Genomic DNA, 19,803 nt, shown 5'->3' with positions numbered 1-19,803 from the left:
GAAGAATTTGTGTTGTCAAAACAATTTAATATACTCGAGATTTATTGCAATAAATAATAATTATTACTGTCATTTGTTGGTTTTATTATTGTTCTTACTTTGTCCATATATACTTCCCATTATTTTAATATCGTCGCTGCTCATGCTAAATTTGATATGTGCATGTTATTAATTTTTTGTTTTTGCAATAAAAATATTTTTTTTGCAAAAACTAAAAATTGAAAGATTGCACATATGGAATTTGGTATGCCTAGCGAAGATCTTCCAATTATTAGTTAGCTTTCAAGATCCCAGAGGGCGCTAAACAGATTTGAATTTCGCGGCAATCGTCATAACGTTACAGAGATCTTTCAATTTATGGAGATTAGTTGGCTTCCAAAAATGTAGATGGCGCTAGAATTCGTGACCAGTTTAGTCTATAGAGAGTGCATTCTACCTAACCCTCTTATCTATGTATAGAAATCTGCAATGTGGCAGCACTATCGAAAATATCCATAAATGACTGTTGACAGCTGAGTTATGAGTTGAAGTTGAAAGGTTCTTTTTTTCTGCGCTCTCAAGGCAGAAGGTCTTATTGACAACAAAATCCGAATAATCCGTAAAAATGAGAATCTACAAAGACATTTTCACAGGTATTTATTGTTTACAACATAATGGAGTATTGTTTTAAGCATTTATTTTTGGTTCTTTATATAATATTTTCGTATAAAACTAAAACGTAACAGCAGTTTCTCATTTTGACGTTTCTGTATTTTAGGAGACGAAATGTTTTCCGACACCTACAAAATGAAGTTAGTTGACGAAGTCGTTTATGAAGTTTATGGAAAACTTATACAAAGGAAACAGGGTGATATCCTACTGGATGGCGCTAACCCTTCTGCCGAGGAAGCCGATGAAGGCACCGAAGATGGCGTAGAATCTGGTGTCGATATAGTTCTTAATCACAGATTATGTGAAACATACGCCTTTGGAGATAAAAAATCTTACACCGCATATCTTAAGGATTACATGAAAAAGTGAGTATTTTTAATATCAGTTATTTTTGTAAAATTGACGTAGCTGTCAATATTTGTTTATTTTCATATTTTTGTATTATAATCTGCAGTATATTGTAATTGCTTTAAATCGTTCAATTTTTAAGTAATATACTGTGCTTTTTTGTTCAGGAACAAATTATTAGTAATTATTTTAAAGTTGCATTTCAATAAAATATTTAAAAATCATTAATACAGTATTTATTAGTTTTTAATCACTAGAAAGTTTGATAGTAGTCATATATATTCTTTGATGTAATATGTAACTTTCTAGAAGTAAAATTTAGCTATCAGCAAATTAAAAGTGATTGCTGCACAGTGCACACTATAAACAAATGTATTTTACCTTTGTCTTATCTTAAGACTTACAAAATTTCAAAAACAATAACATATTTTACTGATATGGTTATGCTGTACTTTGTTAAGTATTTTTGTCCAGTACATAATTCATTGAATATAATGGAAAATAGATTCTTTTCGTATATAGACCATAAGTTATTATTTTGATCTCAGTAATAGCATAAGGAAGTAATATCTGTTGGTAATATTTCAAAGCGTAATGTAGATGAGTCCAGTTTGATGTGGAAATATTTGTTGCTGAGTATTGGTCATAAAATGTATGCTTACTCTCTGTTTTTAGAAAACCATCAATCTGATTTTTTTTAATTCTCATGTAGACTATTGCAGATCTGTTTTAAGGTGGATGTGAGAGGAGGTATTTAGATTTTTGCAGCAATAGTTATGTGATAACTTAAGTAATAGTAATTGACTTATCCTATCCTCACACTCAAATCGGGAACATTAATAAAAAGATTAATTTATATTGTTCTGAAGCTATTTTCTTGTGGCATTTTAAAGTAATTACTATTTTAAGCCACAATTAAAGGTTAAAGTATGTTTATTGACGTTTCAATTTCCACTTAGGAAATTGTTCTCAAAATACAAACATTAGTAAAATTGTACTAATGTTTGTATTTTGAGAATGATTTCTGAAGTGGAAATTGAAATGTCAATAAACATATGTTAACCTTTAATTGTGGCCTATTCCCATTTAAATAGTAATTAAGATTAATTTATTTAAAAATTACTAAAATCATTGACTTTTATTGCTTATAATCTTAAAACAATTCATTTTGAAGCAAAGTCCTAATAAAATAAAATAGTGGGTTAAGTTTAAGGAAAGGTCAACCTAAATATAGCCACAAATGTCAACCATGGAACAAAATATTTTGGTTTGGCAGTGTTGGGATGTTTTTATAATGCATATCGTCGGCTTACTGCCAAAACCAACTAACTCCACTTTTTAAAGTTTTGAGAAATCTACGTTTTAAACTTTAATTTGAAATGAAAAATCGTGTCAATTTAAAAATGATTTAATGACTGAAAAATATTAAAGTAAATAACATTATAAACAAAACATTTTGTAAAAAAATTATTAAAATGAAGCAAAAGTTAAAAAAAAGTAAAAAAAAACATTTTTTTTTTCCGGCACTTGTCGGGTTTTGGCTGTACAAATTTAGTCAACTTCCAGGTCGCTTTGAACATCACTGTCCTCCATATCAGGCTCAGGTATACTGTCGTCGATGTCGTTCGAGGTCGATAACGACATAGTATTGATGAAATTCATCTGGAATGACTCCTGTTTTGCACAGTTTTAATATATCCTGTTTTTTTTTTTAAACTGATGGGTCGAGGTTTGGAGTATGCCTTTTTAAAATCTATTTCTCTCAGATTAAGAGGACGACCTTTACCAAAAATTTTTATTTCTTTGTATTCCGAACTGTGATCGTACCTGTACAACACAATGCCTGGTTTGGATTTTAAATATTTCAAGCATTTTACTTGTAGCCAGTTAACTTTTTCTCCATTTGTATTTTTTGTTCGATTTTTCATTATTAGTTTTGACAGGGCCTCTAAGTCAAAAAAGTTCTTATACTTCAGTTCTTCTACAATATACGGTTTCTTGCCAGATCTACACGTCCTTGCCATATGGAAAATATTAAGCCAATCATGCATGGTGTAAACTGGAACATACTTTTGCGCCTTTTCTATAGCACTATGCATGCTGTCTACCTCCATGTAACTATGTCCACTCTCGAGAAATTTTTGTTCTATCACAGATAAGTTGGGATTTGTTTGTAGTAAATACAAAAGCAAGGCACTAATATTCTGATTGCTGTTCTGTCCGCTGCAAGTGTCAGAGAAAAGAGAAAGTTCAGTAATATCTGTCGAGAGTTTATCGATATACTTTAATAGACACTAATTAATTTAATAGACACTAACTAAAAACACTAATTAACAATATCTACTACAAGTCACACATATTTTTCTGCTCTGTTAATGATGTACAATTTAAGTGATATTTATTAGTGATTAATGTGTTGTTTGGTATCAGAAAACCCGTAAAAGTTCAGACCCTATTAATCTGTAAGTTATTTTTCATATTTATTAGTGAATGTTCCAGAAATTGCATTTATTTGCAATTAGAAGCACATATTCTCCTAATTGAGTTCAACAAAAACTTAAGTACTCTTCATAAAAAGTTATCAGTACTTCTACAAATAATATATTTAGAAGATAGGCCAGTACTTGATCTAAAATTTTTTAAATATGTCATGCACAAAATGTTTGTTGGATGTCAAGGGTGGTGAATATTGGGTTTGTGATGGTTGCAATCAGAATATTCATCATCAATGTGCCAATCTGACAGCATCAGAAATCAGGGTGTTGGAGTTGAAGGGTAGAAGAGTCCTTAAACTTTTTTGCGAATCCTGTGAGGAGGGTATTAAAATTATTCCTATGATGAAGAAGCAAATCAGTTCTCTTGAACAAAAGGTGGAACAACTTATTGATAAAATTAGCTCACTAGAACTGCCTAGAGATAACAAAGCCACAGATCTTGACACCATCATCCAGGAAGTGGAGGAACGTAAATTCCGTGAAAATAATATTATTATTTATAACCTCCATGAAACCAACTCTAGCACAGCACCAGCAAGAATTGAAGAAGATATGAAGATAGTTAAACAAACTTTAAGCGTGATCAATCCCAATATTCAAGTTAAAAAAGTAATTAGACTTGGTAATATCAAGCATAATATGTCACGTCCACTTAAAGTAGTCCTTGAAAATAAGAATGTAGCACTATCAATTTTAAAAAATAAAAATAAACTTGCTGCATCCAATATTAAGATTAGCTCCGATTCCACCTATCTACAGAGAAAATACCTTAGTGAACTTCGTACTAATTTGGCAGATAGGGTTTCAAAAGGTGAAGAAAATCTTACCATTAGGTACATTCGTGGCGTACCAAAAATAGTAATCCAGAAAAAAAACTGAATTCCAGGGGTACCTCCCACATTGTGTCTAATGAACTATCAGTATATTATCAGAATGTTAGAGGAATTAGAACTAAGCTTGGTGCTCTTGAAGAAAGTGCTGCTACAACTGACTATGATGTGCTTATATTTACTGAGTCGTGGTTGTGTGATGGTATCAGTAGTGACGAATTGGGACTTTTAGATTTTAATATATATCGAAAGGACCGCTCTCCATTAACTAGTGTTAAAGTAATTGGAGGGGGTGTCCTTATTGCAGTTAAAAAATGTTACTCATCGAGGTCTATTCTATTACCACATGCTCACTTGGAGGAACTGTTTGTCGAAGTTTGCACTCTGAATCAATGCTATATACTTGGTACAGTTTATCTTCCGCCTAATTCAGCCTTAATATGCTATGAGAATCATTGCATTAGTGTAGAATCTGTCTGTAGCAATTTTCCTGAACACAAGTTCATTCTAACAGGAGACTACAATCTGCCAAACAGCGAATGGTACCATGATGAAAGAGGTGTCTTTAGTAATAATAGTAACACTGCTACTGATACTTTAGTTGATACTTTTGCATTTCATAACCTATTTCAGCTCAATCAAATCACAAATTGCAACGGAGTTTTACTTGACCTAGTTTTTGCAAATGATAATGAAAATGTAACAGTTGAAATTGCTAACGATTACTTATTGCCTTGTGATCGTTATCATCCTGCGTTATCAATTTCTTTAGCTATAAAAGATAATATGCCCGAGCTTCAATATGATAGTTTTGCCTTCAATTTTAGGAGAGGAGACTATGTTGCTCTTAATATGTATCTTGCTAGTATCTCCTGGGAGAACGTTTTAGGTATTTGCAGAGATATTAACGAAGCCACGGAACTGTTCTACTCCATATTGCAGTTTGGTGTCAATTGTTCAATACCACGTATAAGATTAAAAAATCCCAAATTTCCTCGTTGGATGACTAATGACCTAAAATCATTAATATTTAGGAAAAAAATTGCTCACAAGATATATAAACAAACAAATTCTTGGGACGATTATCTACTTTTCTCTTCCTTGAGAACCAAATGCAAAGAACTAAGCAGGTCATGTCATGAAATTTATATAAGTCAAACTGAATCTAGAATTAGTTCAAACGTAAAGCACTTTTGGAATTTTGTTAACAGCAAACGCAAAAATAATGGTATACCAAACACAATGTTTTTTGGAAACACAATGCTTAATAATGGTGCGGATATCGTTAATAGCTTTGCGCAATGCTTTCAAAATATTTACAGAGCAAATGATGATGATTTAATACAGCCCATCTTAGAGTATGAGAAAACAGTGAGTCTAAATTCTTGTAATGTATCTATTGAAATCATATTTGAAAAATTAGCCAATTTGGACATTTATAAGGGCTCAGGGCCAGATGGAATTCCACCCATACTATTAAAAAAATGTAGATGTACTTTAACCCATCCCTTGTATTTTCTGTTTTCTCATTCACTTGATTCAGGTATTTGTCCAAGTTTGTGGAAATCTAGTTTTATTGTTCCTATTCATAAATCAGGTGACAGGAGTAACATAGCTAACTACAGACCAATAAGCATTCTTTCTTCTATTCCTAAAATACTAGAGAGTATAATATGTGACTCTATTAAAACACCTTTATGCAATGTACTAATTGAAGAGCAACATGGTTTTCTTTCAGGTAGATCAACTTCGACAAATCTTTTACTTTTCACGCAATACATATCTGATGCTTTGGAAAGGAGACTACAGGTGGATGCTATTTATACAGATTTCTCCAAAGCATTTGACACTGTGAATCATAAATTGTTGTGTAACAAGCTTAAAACTATTGGATTTACAGGCAATCTGTATAACTGGTTATGTAGTTACCTAACTAGCAGAATACAACTTGTTAAAATTAAACACTTTCAATCTAGTGAGATCTCCGTAACATCTGGTGTTCCACAAGGAAGCCACTTAGGGCCTTTCCTTTTTAATATATTTGTTAATGACATTAAATCTCAAATTAACTCTAAATTTTTGCTATTTGCTGATGATTTAAAAATCTATAGAATTGTCGAAGATGTCTCAGATTGTGAAAAACTCCAAATTGATATTAACAAAATTATGGCATGGTGCAATTGGAACCAAATGAGCATTAATGTTGGAAAATGTCACTTTATTAGTTTCTGTAGAAGAATTAACAACCTCTCTTATAATTACAAATTAGCTGAAGAACCACTGAAGGCTGTCTCAACTGTAAGAGATCTAGGTGTTCAATTAGATTCCAAACTAAATTTTGGCGCTCATTTTGATTATGTGAATAACCAGGCATTTAAAATGTTAGGCTTCATTATTAGAACCTCTAGATGTTTGCATAACATTAATTCCATCAGACTGATTTACATTTCCCTAGTAAGATCTGTTCTTGAGTATTGCCCAAGCTTGAAAAAGTCCAAAATAAATTCATTAGGTACTTAAGTTTTAAATTACACAAACCTTTAAGCGACCATTCCTACTCAGAAATTAGAAATACATTAAACCTTCCTAGGCTATCTTCCAGACGGATATATGCTGATGTTTTGTTTCTTCATAAACTACTGAATTCAAAAATTAATTGCAATGATCTACTGTCTCTAATCGACTTTAATGTTCCCTCTAGAGTTACTAGAACATCTCATAATTTTGCAATTAAATTTCATCGCTCTAATTTTGGTAGGCATTCTCCACTGAGTAGAATCATTCTAAATGGAAATAGAATAGACTTTGATTTGTTGCTGTGCGCTTCGGAAAATGTCTGTAGAATGTGTTTAAAAAAAATTTTGTAATTTTATGTAATTTGTATTTGCTATGTGCTTTATATAGTTTTAATATTCGTTTTTTTTTCTATATGGCTGCATCGCCAATTATTTTCATACATATTTGCTATATCTTTGTAATTATTGTATCACTAGATAATACTTGTAATACTTTGTGTATATATTGAATTGGGTGGTATCCCGTTAATAAATAAATAAAAAAATAAAAAAATAGACACGTACCGATTTCCAGGCTTCCTCTTTTTCCATTTAGCTCGGTCCATGAAAAGCAGTATGAGTTGTTGGGTATTGCCAACTCATACACCGTTAAGTTGTAAGTACAAATCTTACGGCTATAATACATCGGACTTACATCTCTACTTGGAATCTGTAATACTCATTGCAGATCAAAAGTGCAGCACATAAAGTTACTCTCTCTATGTGCTCTTTCTTTATCTTCCATTTTGGCCCTGTAACAATCGTTCTTTCGCATAATGTGACTTTCGTAATTCTCTTCCAATTCCTTCCTTTTCTCCAAATCAGCTGTCTTATATTTGGCACATATCTGACATTGATCTTTTTTAGGTGTGAAAAAAGACATATTATAATTGTTGCAGAATACTCTTCTATAAGTTATTTGGGAAACCGGCGTTAGATTCTCATTTTCGCACATCTCTTTATACAAGCTGTACATTTTTGCAATACTCAATTTGCAGTCAAGGTACTGCCTCTTCGTAGATTGTCTAGTGTAGTGGGATTCCATAGTGGGAAAGCTTTCAATGTGTTTTTTAACGACTTCTAAATCAGAATCAGCTGTTTTATTATGGGATACATTTTTACCCCTTTTGTCATTGCCAACAAATAAACCTCCTTCTCCTTTAAACCTGAAGGCATGTTCAACAACGTCTTTGCATACACAAAGTGTTTTTATAAAAAAGTCTACAGACTCTTATTCTATGATTGTCAAGTTCAAGAAAATATTTTTTAGAATCTGCTCGTTGTTTCTTAACACTTCCTGCTTTTGCTCTTCTTCGTTCAGGAACATGGCTTTCAACTTCACTTAAAATGAAATCTTTTCGACGGTTAAAATCAGTCGACCAGTAATTTGCACAGATCACGCTTCTCGCATCTTGAGAGAATTTATCTGTACATCTGAAGCGGCATTTACTGCAATCAATCGATTTAGGTGCCTTGGCTTCAAGCTTTTGACGTTTTTTAATGTTTGCTGGGGTCACATTTTTTCCAGCGTGTAATTGATTGTGTAACATCTTTCGGCAAAGTATTATTTAGGGTAAGGTTACCCTCTGAACTACCTAAAATTAAAATTATTTAGTAAAATAGCAAGAAAGACCTTAAATTTGCAAACGAAAACAAATCTCTATTTACCAAAATTTACTAAAAAAATACTATACTACAAACAGACACTTATAAATATCTGGGACACGAGATCAGGATAAGCAGAGACAATCAAACACATGAAATATAGAGGCCAATAGGCTTGACTTGTGCAGCATTTAGCAAGCTAAGCCATATTCTAAAAAGTTCCCATGTGTCTCAAGCGAAAGGTTTATAACCAATGTGTTTTGCCCATACAAACTTATTGACGCAAAAATCCGCGAATAAACTCGGAGTTACTCAACGAGCCATGGAACTCAAAAAATGGAAAAAAAACTTTCTTGTTTCCAAACTACTTATTTCCAATGAGCTGTCTGATACAGGCACATAATCTTTCTCTTTTATGGAGCAATCAGAATCATCTAAAATCATTGCCAAATCATTAATTTCTCTTTCTTTGTCGAGGTCTAAATCATCGAAACCAGATTCTGTCGTAATACTCGAGCTATTTAAACCTATTGGTATTCCAAATGGAGATAATTCGACAGTTTCCTCTTTTTTTGATTGTAACGAATTATTATCGATAACATCAGTGTCTAAATTAGCACACAAGTTGCCATCTACCACCATTCCATCGTCTAATAAAAAAACGTAAATACCGATATTAAAATAAAAACCTGATATTATGATCAACACTTACCATTAAGTAATTCAGCTTCTAATGCCATGCTTAATATACGAGAACAACGGGAAGACATTTTTAACTAATAAAACTTTTCCACAAATTAACAAAAAAATTCACCAACTGTAACACAAAATAAATCTATCTATGTTTAAAATGTTTAAAATTGAAGATACACGGGCGTCGACAAGTCCAGACATTTACTGGAGAAGAATTGCATATCTGCAAATTTCTAAATACCTACCGAATTATCTACGTGCAATATCATATTACGCTGAGAACTAAAGACAGTTATCATGAAATATACCGAAATAGTACAGTGAAAATAACTTAACTTGCACTTGTCTGGTTTTGGCAGAACTATAATATTGTAAATGATAAAATATTATTTTATTTTAACAGACAACTGCACATATCTGTTTTTGGCTGAATAAAAGTGTCATCATATGAGTTAGTTGTTTTGAGACCCTTCTGTTTCTCACATTTTTAAAATCTGTCTGGACGTGTCTGGTTTCATCAGTACATTCTTTGATAATTATTAAGTACAAAGGCGTACTTAACTCAGAATTGACAAAAAGTGGAGTTATTGGGCTTTGGCAGTAAGCCGACGATATGTTGTATGCTTAAAATATAATGAAAGTTTTAAAAAAATATATTTTGATTATTATGCTATGGATTCTGCAATTTTGAATTTATATAAAACAATAACAAGTAAATATTTGTCTCTTTTGAGATTAATTGCAAACATGTTGCAATTTGGTAACTGGTGGTTTGAAAATTGCCAAATCTATCCGCTACTCTATCAAAAAGCAATTGCCAAAAAAATTTTTGGCTAATGATTAGTTTAATGCACTGAACATAACCAAATGTTACAGTGTTGCCATATTTTTTTTGTATAATGTATAAGAATGTTTTAAATATAAAGATACTTTTACGAAATTATAAATTGTTATATGAGAAGCTACAAATTTTGAATAAATATGAAACAGCATTCATAAATATCTTTTTTACTTTAAATGCAGCTAAACATTGTAAGTTATTTGTATTTGTGGCAATTCAGCTTTGACAAATAAAGAAGTTTTAAAATAAATTTAACCCTTCAACGGCGAAATTTATTTTTTGCAAAAAAGGAAAGGAAAAATCATAAATATTGGTCAAAACACTTTATTTAACATATTGGTACAAGTATTTTTCTCAAAATATATGTAATTTTAAAAAAAAATAGTCGTTACGTTTTGGTAACGCTAGCCGGTTAGGGTATACAAAAAATTTTTGGACAAGAAAATTATCACTTTGGGCTGTGAAACATTATATTGCACTCTTAGACATAATCCTACATCACATTTGACACACATAGTACGAATACTTGAGCTACAACCTTCTCCAGCACATCGACGCCTCTTATTATTGGGGATGTTTATCAAAAAATGGTCTGTTCTGTCATATCTCAAGTTATCCGAAACCCTATTAAAAGATAAACTTGATTTAGCAGCCGCAGGTCTTCCAGCACCTTTTGAAGCCATGCCATATTTTATCAGATAGGCTTGAGCAATCTCTCGTCTGAATTCTAGTTGGGTAAGCTGTGTTTGATGTTTACACTTCTTGGATATACACCAAGCATTGACTATAGCAGCTTCTAGTAGCTAAGTAAAAATTGACCACCACCACTTCTTTCTACGAATTGAAATCCTGTATCTGGATATCTGCTGGTCCATGAAGTCAGTGCCTCCCATAAATCGATTATATTCAGAAATCAGATAAGGTTGTGGTACTTGAATAATTTTTTTTTCGGCTCGAGAGTAGCGTTTTACTTGAGTGACTGGATTGACGCCATGACATGTAGATGCTACTGTCACTACATTATTATCCATCCACTTGACTAATATTATTGCATCTTCTTTGTCGATGACAGATATCGTGTCTCCTCTTTTTTTCGATTTCGAAATAATACTTTTTTTAGGTAACTCACAACTTGTAGGAATTCTATTTTCCCTCATAGTTCCCGTACCATCATACCCTCTTTGTTTCAAGGAATATAACAAAGCTTGTGAAGAGATTGTCGAAGTAAAATGTGAACCGGAGCCTTTTTATATCATCCGAAAATTCATCTATCATGCAAAGTAGAGGAGCAGCACATTTTCCAAAATTGCTTTCGTAACTAGTGTTTGACTTTGGGTTTTTTCCTTGATATATATCAAAGTTCACCAAATAACCAGAAGCAGAGTTTAGGCACCACATTTTATACCCAAATCTGATGGGCTTACCCCGAATAAACTGTTTACATGAATGCTTCCCAAAGTATTTGATCATAGCCCCATCGTAATTCAAGTTCTGTTCAGGTATCCAGTTGTCAATAAAGCGGCGTTTCAAAAGGCCCATCAGTGGGCGTAGCTTCCACATTTTGTCACCATGTACAGGCTGTGTGTTGTCGGCACAGTGCAAATATTTTAAAATTTGGCGAAACCGATCTCTTCTCATAGATTCAGTGACTAAAATATTTTTCATATCTTGTTTGGAATCCCAGTAAAAGTCCCTTCCAGGTAACTCATTATATCCTGTAACAATCATAATCCCAATTACACATTTCATTTCTTCGTTAGAAATGTTTGGATCCAGTTTATTGCAGAAAAGTGCGTATTTTCTTGATTCAGTCACAAGTAGTTCAATTATTTCGCTATCAACAAACATCTCGAATATATCTAAATAGTCCATATCACTATATTTACTATAATCTGGTTTAGGAAAATACCTGCTCACACGTTCAAAGTCACCTTCAATCCAGGATATTTTTTCTGACCCAGGGCGGACGATATTTGACACTGGCTCCGATTCAGGTACATCGATAAAAGCTCTGACAGCACGAGGAGGGACGATTTCAGCTCCTGGTGTCAACTGTCGACCGCTTAAATTATCTAGAAATCCGCCACCATCTTCATCACCAGAATCCTCATCGGTAAGGACATTCGCATCAGGAGGCTCGATGAATATTTCATGAACGTCCAGGTCTTCATAAACCATTTGCAATGCTTCTTCCAGCGTAAACCCACGCCTAAAAGTAACAAATGAATATACTAGACAATTATTAATACATAAACAAGAGTCCTAGCTTTTCTGATCGCATATATACCACATACTCAACACGCAAGACATTTATACACGTACAATATTTTTTGTCTCCCTAAACCAGCTAGCGTTACCATACGGTAACGCCAATATTTCTGAGGTTACATTATAGAACTTGAAATACTTTCATAACAAAATTTGGTCTAGAACTGAAGAATAACTATCTATAAATACTCTTTTGTAAGTATTTTTCATAACAATAAAAAAGAAGTTTTAGTAATACTTACTCTAGACGGATGTCCATCTTTGGAAGCTCGTAACTGTTACCACAATTTTTAAAATTTGAATAAAACTGCCAAAAAGATTTTACGTTGACGTTGTACCCAACAATGTGTTCATTCACATACTAAAAGCGTGTTGACAAGTTGCCACTTCTAAAATGAGGTTGTCTACCGTTACGATATGGTAACGCTAGCCGTTTAAGGGTTAAGTTTAGTTTAATGTAGTGTACTCATTAGTTTATCTTCATAAGTGAAAGTATGAAATAACTGACGATGTGGCAACACAGACATAATTTAATCTTACATTTAATGTCAAATATATGTTTGATTACGTTCAATGCATTAAACTAATCATTGCCCAAAAATTTCTAATAATTAACTGCAATTAATCTCAAAAGAAACAAATATTTACCTGTTCTTGTTTTATATAAATTAATAATTGCAGAATTTGTAACAAAATATCATCAAAATGTACTTTTCTAAAGCTTTATCTCTTTATATTTGAAGCATACAACATATACATTATAAAACATGCAAACACTGCCAAACCAAAACATTTTTTTCCATTTTGACATTTGCGGCTGTATTCAGCTGGTACTTTTGTTAAAGTTAAACAAATAGCGACAATTAATTTCTTACCCTTGCTGCAGAATAGCAATAAATACAAAGAGTGACAAACGTGGCTTTTCTTATTCAATGTTTTTCAACTACTTGGATTGCACTTAAAACCTTCATAATTCATATGAAACATCTTTGTAATATAATAAAACAGTCCACGAAATTTCATTAAAATCGATTTTTAATAGATTTTGCAAAATAATTTTGCAATCTAAATTTTTTTAATTGATTGAATTTTTTTTAAATCTTGTACAAAAAAACTAGATCTAGAAGTTTGCCAATTTTTTTACTTATAAAAACACACTTTACCTATCTAATATACTTTATGGAATTGAAATTGGATTATTTGAATGGCCTCAGGAATGTTTTAAAATAACAAACAATTTTTTATCTTATAAACAAATGGAACATCTCTGTAACTATTAGCTTAAATTAAATTCAGAAAACAGTGTTGAAAAAGACTCAGCAACACGTTTCTTATAAAAGAAAAAAAGTTGAATTATCAGCAGATGTTTCTGATGTACAACCAGACAAATTCGACGAAGTTATAAACAATAGGATGATAATCTTTTTATTTGTGCTCTTTCTCAAGATATTTCTAACATGTAATAATGGAAACCATCGGTATTCTGTTTGAAAAATACCAAAAAATTAGGTTGGAAATAAATTTCAAATATAAAAATCGGTATATGTAAAAAAATGTGTTTTTTCAGCTTCCAATGAAGCAATTTTATTAATTTTTTTTAACCAGACGTAAATTGAATATAGCTATCGAATAAATGCATTACCAATTGCCAGAAATTCTTTAGTTTTGTTATAAATTAGATTATTTATACTGAAGTGAACCTCTGAAAATGCCACTGAATCTCTAAAAATGATAACAAGCTGAATTTTTCTGAGAATGTTATTTTTGGGACACCAAAAATATGCAAAAAAGTAATTCCTGCCCCTGACTTCTCCTTAAAACATCCCACTCATAGGAGAAAAAACAAAAATAAAAAATGTAACAGAAGAATTTTTTGTATAAAATAATCCGTTCTCTTAAAAATATCGCTTGAACAGACGCGGCTACGTGCGCGAATCAGTTTTAAATCAAATTTGTATTAATTTGATGGTAAAAATTCGATATCTTTTGATCAGAGTGTCCTATCGTCAACAATCAAAAAGCGTTTTAAAGGTGAAGAGTGCAGCTTTCTTATGCGATTTTTGCGTTTTGTCACAATTAAAGTTAGTTTCTATAAAAAGTGTTCTTCTTCTTCGTCTAGCCATTCACGTCCACATCTGAACATAAGCCTCTTCAAGTCTTCCTTTCCATTGTTTTTTATTGTACGCTACTTGTAGCCAATTTTTCTCGGCAGTCCTTTTCAGATCATCTGTCCATCTCATAGGAGGTCTGCCTCTGGGTGTTTTGTGTTGGTATGGTCTCCAGGTTAAATTGATCTGTGCCATTTGTTTAGATCGCTCCTAGCTACATGTCCAGCGTATTCCCATTTCAACTTTAATGATTTTTGCACCACATCAGTGACTTTGGTTTTCTGTCTTATCCATGTGTTTGTTTTCTTGTCCTTAAGTGATATACCTAGCATTGCTCTTTCCATCGCGTGTTGAGTGACTCTAAGTATATTCATATTCTTTTTGTGTTCTGTAAAGTTCTGTGTAAAATTCTTCTATTCGTGTCAGTATGTTTTCTCTAGTTGTGATTTCATTTTCGTCTTTTCCCATTAATGATATCATCTGACGTCGTCCTAGTGTCGGTCTGAGGCATTTCATACTCTTATTTTTTTCAATAGTTGTTGTTATTAATTTTTCGTTTTCTTTTTTTTTTTGTTGTCTGATTCCTTTTCTAATCTGCCTATTAAGTTCTCTATATTCGTCGGTTCCCCTTTTGTTAGATTTATTTAAGATCTTCCTTCTTTTTATTTGTTGTAATATTTCTTTGTCTAATTCATTGTATGTTGTTTTTGGTTTTTTCAGTTGCAGAAGGCTTTTATTCACTGTTTCGGTAATAAGGTTATTCAAATCATCAATATCATTGGAGTTTATCTGCTGCATGCTAACTTGATTTAATGCATGCGCTATCTTTTTATTAAATTCACTATTTTTGATTTCTTCAGATGTCCATTTGTATCTTTTTTCATGTATTCTTTTTCTTTCTAGTTTTTTGTTAATTATTAGTTTTGTTCTTATTAGTCTATGATCGCTTCCTAGGTCAAACTGATTTAATACTTATACGTCTTCTACTAGGTTTCTATTCTTCGTTAGGATATAATCTATTTCATTCTTTGTCTTTTTATCGGGGCTCATCCATGTCCATTTTCTGCTTGGTTTTTTATTGAAAAAGGAGTTCATTGAGTACATGTTATGTTCATTCATGAAATTGAGAAGTGTTACAATATATAAAAGTTGCCAGATTTTTGCCATTGTAGCCTCGTCACTTTAAGCAATGCAATTTGGTGTGCTGTTGGTGTGGTGTGCTGTATTGTGTTAAAAAATTTTTAACAGATGAATTATTAAGGTCCTAAGTGCAATCTAAGTGGTTGAAAAACATTTAATAAGAAAAGGCTTGTTCCCCCTCTTTTCCTATCATTGCTATTGTGCAGCAAATGCGATAAATTAAGACTTTTTAACCAACCATATCTTGTACAAAATTCAATTGTTGCTATTTTATTTCATTATAACTTTGCTCCAAAAATGAATTGTTTTAAAGTTATAAGCAAGGAAAGTAGAAAAAAATCAATGGTTTTAGTAACTTTTAAATATTTTAATTTTTTTATTAATGTTCAAACACTATTTGAGAGGGTAAATTATTTATACACATCCAAATTTAGTCATTTTTTCGCAGATCATCCTCACTGATCTAATGTGTTTTCCACACCTTTTCCTCAATATTTTCCTATTATTTATTTTGTTTCAATGTCATATCACCTATATTTCTTTTATTCTCTTAAATATATCCTTGATCTTTTTCATTATTTTCAACCTTGCATATCCTGTCAATTGAGGAAACTTATGGCTTGAGGAAACATATGGCCCCAAAACTACCCAGAAAAATTAAAGTTTCCATATATAAAACATTAATAAGGCCAGTGTTAACATACGGGTCAGAAACGTGGTTACTTACACAGAACGACTAAGAATTGCTTAAACGTTTTGAGAGAAAAATTCTAAATATATGAAGAAGTCCAAGAACAGGGTTTGTGGCGTAGGCGCTACAACTTTGAGTTATATAGAAGTTTTGGGGAACCTGACGTTGTAAAATGTATTAATTTAGCACGCCTTCGATGGATAGGACATGTAATTAGGCGAGATGAAGATGCAATGATCAGAAAAATTTTCGACCAAAGAGTACCAGTGGGAAGACGAGCCAGAGGAAAACCAAAACTTAGGTATCAAAATAGAGGATGATCTAAAATCCATCGGAGTTAAAGCATGGAGAAGAGTTGCCAGAGACAGGGGCGAATGGAAGATTGTTCTGAAGAAGGCTTTGACTCATAATGAGCTATAATGCTATTGATGATGATGATATCCTGTCAATTATTGGTCATACGAACTTTGTCCTTCCTAATATGCGTTCATACTATTTTATCAGTGTCTTTATTACTGGATACATTTTCATTATTTATGTAATATATTTTTTCTTCACATTCATTCACATGTGGACCTGTCTTCATCTGATAGTGCCGATCATTCTTCTTACAGTGCTGATCAGTTCCAGATGTTTGTAATTAATATTATTGTCCTTACAAGATTCTTCAGAAAGTCTCGAACACTTTACTTGGTACATCACAATAGAAAAACATTGGGGGGTGGAGACTGATATATTTGGTCCACTACTTTTATTGGCATCTCATTTTTAAAGATTTTTACCTCATTGTGCTCTGCTAGTACAGTAGACTCCCTCTATAACGAGAACTGAAATGGCAGACTAATTACCTCGTTATAAGCCGATCTCGTTATATCAGGTAACAATAATACTGTGCATACATATAAATATGTAGTTTTCTAAAACATTAACTTCCTATAGTGAAGCCATTCGGAGCAATTTAAGATGCTAAATATTGTTTGAATGGCGTTTTTGAAAAAAAAAATGTTTACTTTCATTGTCAATCTGTATTTACATTTTTTTTTTTTCAACTACATAATGTATAAAGAGTATTTTCACGGATAACATAAACTATTGTTTCTGCAATTGGAAGAAGTCTGTCATTTTTGACTGCTTTAAATTGTCCAGTATCATTCTATTTATCATAATTTCTAAAGATGTGAAACAGTTGTATTTACTGCAAAGAAGTTTATTGCTGGCGGCAGTTCAGTTTATTGCGGGCGGCAGTTAAAAAGGGTATTAATTTATAGTCACGGCCGGGACAAAGAAATAAAAAACCCATTTTTATTCTCTCGTTATAACCAAATTTGCCTCGCTATAGAGGGTTATAGTTCAATAGAAATTTCATAGGACATCTAATGAACCTCGTTATAAGCGAAACCTCGTAATAACCGTGTTTGTATAGAGGGAGTATACTGTAATTATGTCATCTTAGGTACTGATAATAGTGCTGTTGAGCTTACTAATGCTCATAGGTACTTAACACATTAAAGAAATACACTTTCCAAAATGTATATTAAATGCATGTTTATTAACTTGTATCATCTGCAGATTTGATCTATAATGTTCAGTATAAATTGTTTTTTTTTTCTTTTTTAGACTAGTAGCAAAATTGGAAGAGAAAGCACCTGATCAAGTAGACATTTTTAAATCTAACATGAACAAAGTCATGAAGGACATATTAAGTAGGTTTAAAGAACTACAATTCTTTACAGGAGAGTCAATGGAAATTGACGGTATGGTAGGTCTTATGGAATATAGAGAAATTGATGGGCAATCTGTGCCTGTTATGATGTTCTTCAAACATGGACTGGATGAGGAGAAGTTTTAGGTGTTTTAAATTATTAACATTGTTATTTAATATATACCGATCATCTACAATACTTTAACAGTGTTTTCCAACAATTATTTAATAAAGTGATAAAATGTATGTTGTGAGAGTGTTTATATCTCTTAAGAAATAAAGTGATTTTGCTAAGAGTTCTTATTTTATTGATCTTCACTACCTATAGAATACAAGTAATTTTATAAGTAATTATAAAGTAATAGTCGTTAAATAAACACAAATTGAAACAAATTTTTAATAAAAGTATGGTACCGTGGCTTGATCATTTGACTATGTGGCAATATATAAAAAACAAACACTATAAATATGGTGTTAAATTATATAAACTATGTACCTTCAGCGGTTATACCTATAAAGTAATGGTTTACTGTGGAAAAGAAAACAATATGGAAAATAAGGTCATTCTCATAAAGTTGTGTTGACGTTATTGAATAGCTTGTTAGATTACTCTTGTAAAATATCTATTAGATCGCCTAACTTTTTATTGTGGGACTGTTAGAAGCAGAAGAGTAGGTATTCCAAAAGAAATAGTTGAAACAAAACTATAGAAAAGTGAAATAATTGGCATCAAAAATGTTTTTTTCTACTCTGTGGGCTTTTTTTGAAGTTATACTTCTATACGCGCGCTCCACGTTGGAAATTTGTATGGGAGTGAATCTGTGAAATCATTACATATGTAAGATAATGAGTAAGAGAGAGACAGAAGATATATTTTCTCTCGAATATAAAAATGTTCCTTTGGTATATATAATTTAATATTATATATATTATATAAAGATATATATACATATAATATTATATATACAATAAAATATTTATTAATATTATTATTTATGTGATATGTTTTGTATTATTTATTAAATGTTCATAATTATATTAGTGTTTTGTATTTCAAAATAATAATCTCAATAAATCACTGTATGATCCAGAACTGTCAATTTTGAAATACGTTTGTGTCATGTCCTCGGTAGTATAGTAGTCAGTATCCCCGCCTGTCACGCGGGAGACCGGGGTTCGATTACCAGTCGGGGAGGACTTTTTTATTAATATTATTACATGGTAAATTAAACATATGCGTAAGTAGAAAAATGTATATTATTGTCATTTTTAAATACTTATGAATATTGCATTTTAATTTGTATTGTATTATTATATTGAATTATGTTGCACTGTATTGTAGTATATTTTTTTATGTATATTGTCATTTTTAAATACTTATGAATATTGCATTTTAATTTGTATTGTATTATTATATTAATAACAAAATAAACAATGAATTTTACTGCAGAGTATGTGTAAAAAAATTTTTGCATTCAACTCCTTTCATACATATATAAAAATATACATTTTCATCAAAATATTGATTCAATCCTTCATTTACTATACTCCTATTACAGGTCAATAGTTGTTTATTAATTGTTAGTAAGTTGTTATTAATTATGTTTCTCTTTCTGCTATGTGTTACCTATAGCATTACATATCTAATGATTGTGCAGATTGACTCCCAAATAAATTTGTAACGGCGAATGCGTGTATAGAAGTGTAACTTCCACCGGCAGTCCCACTGGACTGTCACACCCGTTTTTTATAATAGATGACTCATTTCTGTATATTTTATTTATTACAAGACATACTAATACATAATTATCTCTGAAGAGCCATAAGACCAGTCTGTTGACTGTCAATGTCTGTCCGTCTCTTTCACTCCCGGGCT

General features: G+C 31.7%; 1 protein-coding gene across 1 annotated transcript; it reads left to right on the top strand.

Moving 5' to 3' along the window:
* The first annotated feature begins 473 nt into the window (after positions 1 to 473).
* On the top strand, positions 474 to 18,223 carry Tctp (translationally controlled tumor protein). Its single transcript, XM_072545192.1, has 3 exons — positions 474 to 632; positions 758 to 1,016; positions 17,843 to 18,223. The coding sequence occupies exons 1-3, from the start codon at positions 605 to 607 to the stop codon at positions 18,072 to 18,074; spliced, it is 519 nt and encodes a 172-aa protein (XP_072401293.1). The 5' UTR covers positions 474 to 604; the 3' UTR covers positions 18,075 to 18,223.
* Positions 18,224 to 19,803: the final 1,580 nt, after the last annotated feature.

The sequence above is a fragment of the Diabrotica undecimpunctata genome, chromosome 9, assembly GCF_040954645.1.
Source record: "Diabrotica undecimpunctata isolate CICGRU chromosome 9, icDiaUnde3, whole genome shotgun sequence".
NCBI lineage: Eukaryota > Metazoa > Arthropoda > Insecta > Coleoptera > Chrysomelidae > Diabrotica > Diabrotica undecimpunctata.
Note: the sequence above shows the minus strand (reverse complement) of the source record. Positions and strands in the feature narration are given on the sequence as shown.

Excerpts from the sequence above, each read along its gene's own strand:
- Tctp (XM_072545192.1), top strand. The coding sequence starts at position 605 with ATGAGAATCTACAAAGACATTTTCACAG. Across the intron at positions 633-757 it reads CTACAAAGACATTTTCACAG|GAGACGAAATGTTTTCCGAC; the intron begins GTATTTATTGTT and ends TCTGTATTTTAG. Across the intron at positions 1,017-17,842 it reads CTTAAGGATTACATGAAAAA|ACTAGTAGCAAAATTGGAAG; the intron begins GTGAGTATTTTT and ends TTTCTTTTTTAG.